The sequence below is a fragment of the Mastomys coucha genome, unplaced genomic scaffold, assembly GCF_008632895.1.
Source record: "Mastomys coucha isolate ucsf_1 unplaced genomic scaffold, UCSF_Mcou_1 pScaffold12, whole genome shotgun sequence".
NCBI classification, from domain to species: domain Eukaryota; kingdom Metazoa; phylum Chordata; class Mammalia; order Rodentia; family Muridae; genus Mastomys; species Mastomys coucha.
In genome coordinates this window covers 89,245,377-89,253,418 of record NW_022196894.1, presented here as the reverse complement: position 1 = coordinate 89,253,418, position 8,042 = coordinate 89,245,377, and the positions used below count along the sequence as shown (strand labels likewise).

General features: G+C 47.2%; 1 protein-coding gene across 3 annotated transcripts in view; it reads right to left on the bottom strand.

Annotated features, from left to right (window-relative positions):
• Nucleotides 1-1,698: 1,698 nt before the first annotated feature.
• The window catches only part of Ifngr2 (interferon gamma receptor 2), an 18,603-nt gene continuing 12,259 nt past the window's right edge, over nucleotides 1,699-8,042 (bottom strand). For all 3 annotated transcript variants that reach the window (XM_031364393.1, XM_031364390.1, XM_031364392.1), the window contains 5 exons: nucleotides 7,444-7,634; nucleotides 6,514-6,656; nucleotides 4,874-5,033; nucleotides 3,874-4,031; nucleotides 1,699-2,428 (listed from right to left, as the gene is read on the bottom strand). In XM_031364393.1, the coding sequence (XP_031220253.1) occupies nucleotides 2,294-2,428; nucleotides 3,874-4,031; nucleotides 4,874-5,033; nucleotides 6,514-6,656; nucleotides 7,444-7,634 (787 nt within the window). In that variant the 3' untranslated portion in view covers nucleotides 1,699-2,293. The remainder of the gene's footprint in view (nucleotides 2,429-3,873; nucleotides 4,032-4,873; nucleotides 5,034-6,513; nucleotides 6,657-7,443; nucleotides 7,635-8,042) is intronic.

The following is an 8,042-nucleotide window of genomic DNA, read 5'->3' as shown; positions in this document are numbered from 1 at the left end:
GTGCCCACCTGGCCAGAATCCCGTGTCCCGCAGAACAGGGACCCCGCGAGAAATCCCGGTCCGTGGCAGCCCACCGCAGCTCTCCACAAATAATTACTGTTTTGCCAGGAATGACTGTTTCAAGGTCACTCTGGCTGTCATCTTAGATGTATAGTCTTTGTGCTTTTGCCTTTAAAAATTCTGTATCCTCCTGTGCTTGGGCACAGAGAGACCTTTAGAGGCACAGGCCCACTTAGGCCATAAATAAAAAGAACTTCAGATTGGCTTACCATCATTGTCAATAACGACCTTTACGATGATGAAGAGGGTTGTAAAACTGCTTTCCTGTTTCTCCTGGGCATGGTGGCACATGCCCTGTGATGTTGAAGCCATCTTTGTCCATACTGCCAGCCAGAGCTACCTGGGAAGACTCTGTCTCAAAAACTAACTACAACAAATATGCTCATTTGTAGCAGTTTGAATTCTCAGTAGATTCGTCCAGGTTAGCCCCTCACTCAGAGAATAAACTTGGATAGCCTACCCAGTCTCGCACTTCTAGGAAGTGTTTGCTCTGAGCTTGGGCTCCATGTTCCCCACTGGCATTCTGGCCACCTTCAGGCTATTTGGCTGCCCTTTGGGGCTCAATCACAGCCAGAGGACAACAGACCAATCTCACCCTCAAAACAGTCTGTGATGGCTACTCTTGGTTGTTAGCTTGACTACACTTGGAACAACCTCTCCCCCAGATGGAGGGACTGGAGTGGGGGTGCCTCCTTTACCTTTTTCTTTTTTGCAGTGCCAGGAATGGAACTTAAAGCCCTGGGCACTCTCACTCCTGAGTCGGAGGTCCAGCCCTGTCCTTTTAAACCTTAATGCCCTCAACCTCTTCCCACCAAGATGGGGGATACGCAATGTCTAGAGAGGCTAACTAGCGTTTCCCACTAGCGGCACAGGGCCCAACAGAGGAAGTGGTGGCTATGCCAACAAGCCCGAATCTCCTCCCACTGTCAGGACAAGGCTGTGTGCGCCACTGTGTGTAATGGAGGAATGACCTGGACATCCTTTCCTAAGCATTAAATTGTGCCAAAGGGTTTAAAAGGTGCCTTTGGGAAGCCGGGCAAGAGTGGCAATCAGCTCAAGTGTGTTCCTGGGTAACATGGTTTGTGCTCCGCCCCGATACTGGGTCAAACGGTGTGACTCATTTGTGAGCTGTGGTGTCCCCATGGCTTTGAAGACCTAAGGCATGAGACAGTAGGAATTTCTTGTTGAAGTCTCCTGAGGACTCATCAGCTTTACTAAATGTAACTTAAGAAAATACAAGTTTAGATACAAATATTTTTAAATTATTTATTTATTTAGAGAGACAGGATCTCTCTACATAGCCCTGGCTGTCCTGGAACTCACTGTAGATCAGGCTGGCCTCAAACTCACAGAAATCTACTGGTCTCTGCTTTTCAAGTGCTGGGATAAAGGCTTGTGTCACCATGGCCTGGCTAAGACTTTTCCACAAGTCAATACTTTATAGAAAAAAAAAAGGCAAAATAGGAAAGGGAAACACATATACTTTTTTTGTTTTGTTTTTGAGACAGGGTTTGTCTGTGTAGCCTTGGCTGTCCTGGAACTCACTCTAGACCAGGCTGGCCTCGAACTCACAGAGAACCTCCTGCCTCTGGCTTCCAATGTCAGGAGTAAAGGTGTGCACCACCACCACTCGGCAGATAGACTTTTAAAAAAAGTTTAATATACAATCTTTTATTTCTAGATTTAAAAAAAAAGACTTAAATTATCAGGACAGTATTTACAAGATTAGTCACTTCATTGTGCATGAGGTGCTGGGGCGGGGCTTGTACCTGCTAGGCAAGCACTGAGCCCAGGGGTGTCACATTTAAGCCATCACACTGGTCATGAAGGGGACACTAAGGGCCCCTTTTTGTGACAGGCACGGATGGCTGGGACAACTCATTTTCCAGAGTGAAGGCAAGGAGCCAGTCTTCTGATAGCCGGGGTAGCTAACACTGAAGAAAGCTTCATAGGCTAACAGCCACGGTGCCTTATAGGCTTACAGCCACGTTGCCAGTAATGAGTAACTGTCTTTTTAGTGTTTTAAGAGAAAGTGTTTTTTTTTTCCTGAGATATCTTTCTGTGGAATCCTTTTAGATCCTTGTAGGATACAGAAAACTCATAAAGAATAAACAATACACCATCTTCCTCAGGCCCTGGGGCCTCCTGGAGGCAGATGTCCCCAGGGCACTGGGGGTCTCTTGCAGTTGCCTTGATCACTGTCCTCCTGGTCAAACAGAGACCGTAGCCTGGTTCATGGTGTTTGGAGCACATCATCTTGCTCCTTTTCTGGAGAAGAAATGATTGACACGGAGTCCCAGGAATCATCCTTTGGTGAATTGTCCTTGTCCAAGGTCTCCAAGATGAATTGATCTGGGTCCTTTAAATACTAGAAAAGGGTAGAAGACCAGCCAGTTACAAACAGCCATACCCAAGGTCTCTACTTGTAGTTGCTGTAGCCATATTATAATCAGTTATAACTTTGTCCATCAATGAAGTAATGCCACCACCACCATCACCAATCGTTATTGTTACTGTTGTGATCCTGGGGGTCACACCCAGGCCTGGACCATGGTAAAGGACCTGGACCCTGCTGCCAACACATGCTCAGCTGTGATGTCCAGCACATGATTTCCTGCCTCTTTGCCCTTATCTCTGTAATGGCACAGGCCTAGTTGTAGCTCAGAGCAAGAATGCTTGTCTAGAAAGTGCAAGGGCCCAGGCTCCATCCATCCCCTGTTCATCTGATGAAAGCTGTGAAGGGCAGAACTCAGAAAAGGCGGGAGCCCCACTGTCCTTGGTGTACACTTACTGGGTTATGAACCTTAAAATACTTAAGAAATCTAACAACATTTTGGATAGGGCACTTGCCGCCAAGCCTGACCAACTGAGCTTAGTTCCCAAGACTTGTATGATAAAAGGAGAGAACTGATTCACTAGAGTTGTCTTCTGACCTGTGTGGCCGCACGCACGCGCGCGCGTTCAAACACACACACACACACACACACACACACACACACACACACACACGCCCCCACACACCCTGCCCAATAAAAGTAGTCTTCAGTTTTCATTCAGCTATGGCAGAATAAAGCAAGGAACATCCCCAAGTTCTAGCCCCTCCTTCCATCTGCACACAACCCTGGACAAATCTGGGTGGGGCTAGAGTCCTCACAGTGAAGGGGGCTCTCACAGCCCTGAACTTTCTCTCCCTTTCGCCCTTGGCTATAAACTCCTCAGAATTCCAAGGCTCTGCCTGCAGCTCTTAGAAGTACTATCGGCCCACAGAAAGAGGAACAGAAGTCACGTGCACGCAGCGTGAAACCCCAGACACAGAAGCGAAACTGCTCTCTTCTCTCACGTAACATCAGCAGCCTCTGGTAGTTCTTCACACTTTCCCAAGGAAGAACACAAAACCTTAGATGTCTGCCCCAGAGAAACAACTGTGGTAACCCAGACTCAGTTCCTCTGAGGGCTGTACCCAAGAGGCAGGATGAACCCAGTGAAACCTCAAGGGCCACCCAGGACTGTTACTCTCTGGCAGTGTCAGGATGAACCCAGTGAAACCTCAAGGGCCACCCAGAACTGTTACTCTCTGGCAGTGTCAACCTGAGAAACCTTTAACCCATCACTGTGAGTGCCACGTGTTATATAGACTCTGACCTAACCCAACAGTCATTTTACTACTTAGTTATTCTGTATGAACGTACGTGTGTGGGCATGTGCCCATGCATGGAGGGCAGAGGACAATATGAGGTGTCTGCTCTCCTACCATGTGGGTGCTGGGATCACAGCGGGCCACTCACGCATCCACTCACGCATCTGCGCACTGACCTCTTTTATTTGTTCCGGGATGTTTGGTGGAGCTTGAAACCAGTATTTCACCCGGCTTTGGTATTTGAGGAACAGGATGAAGCAGGCTCCTGTCAGTGCCAGCAGCAATATGAAGATGCCCACAGGGATCAGGATGACTTGCTGCAGCCTGGTGGAGGCTAAAGAAGATGACATAGAAGTGAGGAAGCCACAGACAGCAGTCCACACTTCCTCTCCCACTGCTGGGCCGTTTTCTTGTCCCAGGAAAACCCACAGGCTTCCCCTCCCCCGTCCTTGCCTTAATATGCACTTAAACTAATAATTTTTGACCTGAAAATGTAAAACCTGAAAATTTCTATTCCGAAATAAAAAACTGCCCTGTCATAATACCACAAATGGAAAATTCCACATCCAAATTCATCTGCTGGGCCACAGTGCAAGCCCCAGTGCCTGCCTCTAAGCCTGACAGGCCTGCATTTTGTCCTGGAGACCCATGTGTGACAGCAGAGGGCAGTGTGAACATCCTCTGCTCTGTCACAATACCAGAGTGTCCTCTGACCAACACTCAAGTGTACTCACATGTACATGTATGCGCATGTGCACGTACACACATACATACAAACACACACATACACTAAGCAAAAAATGCAATAAAAAATTCTATACCAACATACTAAAAATACTATATAAAACTTCCTTCAGGCTATACATGCACGGTGTCTATGAAATATAAGGGAATTTTGTGTTCTGATTTAAGATTCATCCCTAAGACACTTTGTTCCGTATATGCAAATATTTTAAAATCTGAAACAAGATGACCACAAATCTGACATATATCCTGGTCCCGAGCATTGTGGAGGCTGCTCAGCATAGTTACACAGCCCTTGCTGCTGCAGAATTCTCCTCAGGGGAGTACTTCCGTCTCTGCCCCAACCACTGGCCACGCTGTAGCACACCATCCTCACCGTTTCAGGGGAAGCCGTTTTGCAGCAGGTAACGGATAAATGAAGGTATGTCTTACCATCTGCTGTTGTTTCGTGACAAGATACATTGCTCAAAAGCCCACGTCGTCGGATATTTTTGTTTTTCAAAATCAGTTGTGCCTCAGTTTGTAAACAATATACTCTGAATGGCTTCAAATTACCCAGCACAATGGAGTTGCTCTTGAAAGGGCCTTCAACCTGTGTAGACAGAAGCAGAGTCACAGGTTAGATACACAGGTCCCAAAGCGTCTAGCTTTTCTAGTAACTCCTCACATCCAGTGAACACAACCAAATGGTAACAAGACCTAGGGGCTGTGAGGACCCATGAGGCATAAAAAATCTTAAGTTTCTAGTATAGAAATTTCTCCTGTAAAAGTAAAGCCATGGGCTGGGGAGATGGTTCAGTGGGCATAGCGTTTACTGTGTGATCACAAGAAGCTGAGTTCATTCCCTCTGTACCTCTGTAAAGTCTGGCATGCTGATGTTCCATCTCTTATCTCCATTATTGGGGGGCAGAGTCAGGCAGATCCTTGGAGCTTAGTGGCCAGCCAGTAGGGATGAATGGTGAATTCTAGGTTGAGGGAGCGACCCTGTCTCAAAAAACTAAGGCAGAGAGCAACAGAAGAGGCCACCTGATGTCGCTCCCTGGCCTCCACACACTGATGTGAGGAACACGGACAATAAAATAACCATCTATGTCTTGGGTTAGACAAAGAAAAAGCACCCTGCAATGTCACTTTAGTTTTCAAATAGCTTCTGATTTGACGTGAAATGTGCTAATTCCTTTATGGTTAAAAAGACATAGGCAAGTTGTGTCCTCAGGAGGTGGCTGGACTCAACGGCCTCAGGCTGTGTCAGCCTTTGGTTTGCACACGTGTCTCCCAGCTTAGACTGATCAAAGCACCTGCCATGTCTGTGCACTGAGCTTTCTCTACTTGGAGGTACTCCTCCTGGGATGGCCTGTCCTCTTTCTCCTCCAAACCATCTCTATCTGGTCCTCTGTGGCCTCTTGCAAACCAATCAAACCCTTTACATGACACTGCAGACTAATGTCACATAGTGCAGACCACTGTCACACAGTCCACACCAGAAGTGGCCCCAGACATCAAAGTGGAGAGGGAGGACACCTGGGTCTTATCCTGGTGTTGCTCCCGTGGTGACAGTAACTGAAATGACATCACAAATCTATTGCCACCCGCCAGGCTTAACTATTTAAATTGTTTGAAAAGAAACAGATCCCTAGACCTCCTCAAGGTCCAAATACAGCCATTGTAGGCACAGAAGCAGCCAAGCCCATGAATGGAACCAGACAGCAGGAATGGAAGACGCCAAAGGAGTCAGATCTTTCTGGCAGAGGAAGGTCAGGGACCAAGCTCCAGGATACACTGGCCACCCTAGTCTCCATCTCATGTGGCCAATCTTTCTCCTTTCTTCTGAGTAAGAAACTCTAGGGACTGGAGAGATGGCTCAGCGGTTAAGAGCACTAACTGCTCTTCCAGAGGTCCTGAGTTCAATTCCCAGCATCCACATGGTGGCTCCCAACCATCTGTAATGGGATCCTCTTCTGGTGTGTCTGAAGATGGCTACAATGTACTCATACACATAAAATCTTAAGAAAAAAAAAGGAACTCTAAAGAGAAAAAAAAAAAACATAAACAAAGAAGAAAAGGGTCCTTGCCTGTTGGGTTCCTGTCTTTTCCCAGTAGTGGACAAGATACTGAAAAGTTGCCTCCCGGACCACATCAAAGGGAGGGGAGAAGTGTATGACAAGGGAGCCTCTTCCTGGGGTCACTGAGATGTTTTTTGGAGGTCCAACCGTAACTGAAATAGAATCACAAAGACCTCACATGAGTGACATACAGACACCCATATACACTGTGTATGTCTATTAAACACAGTACACATCTACATTGTACACTGTGTGACACACACGTTTATACTTACACAAGCTGCATGCAGACACCTGTTCTGAACCTGAGGTTTACTGGGGAGCCAGCATCCAAGTGGAAGGAAAGGCCCTCACAGAACCCACTGGGCTCTGGCAGGTGCAGGACTGGCTTTGCTGAGAGGCTCTCTGAGCCAGAGTCTAGCAGAGCTACGTGGAAGTTGTTTCCTGGTCCGAAACAATTGTGCTTACATCTGTTGTCTTATACTTGAATTTCGAGTGTGTGTGTGTGTGTGGTCTCAGCAGTACAGCACCTGCCTAGGAAGTATCAGGTCCTTGCTTCCTAGCACCACAGCAAAGAAAACAAGAAAACAAAAACATGGCTGGTTTTGTTACAATACCAAGCATGGGGTCAGATTTAGAGCCCCAGAGCCTGGTGCGGCAAATCCTATTCTTTAGCATCAGTCTGAGGTTAGTGGTCCCTGACAACCTTACCATTTGTCTCTGTGTATTAGGATGAGGGACAGGACCAAGGCCTAGGGCGGGTTCAGTACTGATCACTGAAGAAGCACACGCAGAAAACCTGGGACTGTGATGTTTCTTTTTAAAAGCGTGTCTATTTTATTTATCTGTGTGTGGGTGTAGGTGCCTGAGGAGGCCAGAAAAGCTTAATGGCTGAGTCGTCTCTCTAGCCCCTGTAAAGCTTTCTTCCCAAGTTCTTACCATTCTCATAGTGTTGAAACGGGTCCAGCCTCACCCAGTCGGAATTGCGATTTCCTTGCTTGGCTCGCACTCGCAGGAAGACTGTGCAGGAGTGTGGGAAACCCAAGCGGCCGCCTCCTGTGAAGTCGCACTTCGTTTCTATGATGTCCGTACAGTTCAGCCTATCCAACATATGCCAAGAGCCATCGATGCTGGGAAAGAAAACAAGGTCTCAGCTCACAGAATTCTCTCTTCACGAGTAACACTGACCCTCCAAAGGAGCGGCTCACTCACTCATCCTTCTGGCAAAGGTCAAGTCCAAGTCCAGAAACGCCTGACTAGATTACTTCACACACCACACCTGCTCAAGTGTCCAATGCTCTCAGAATGTGCACAAGGTTAGGAGACCACCAGTATGACCAATTTTTAAAATATGTTGTCAAACCCCCATCTGGTATGCACTGATAGTGATTCTCCATCTCTCTTCAACCTGAAGCCCCAGTCAGCGGCAGTGACTGAGGTACTACTGTCTGCCTCAACTGTCTCCCTCATCCTGGATGGAACCATGCCATAAGGATACCTATAAACTCCTGGTCTCTCTCTTTTTTTTTTTTTTTTTT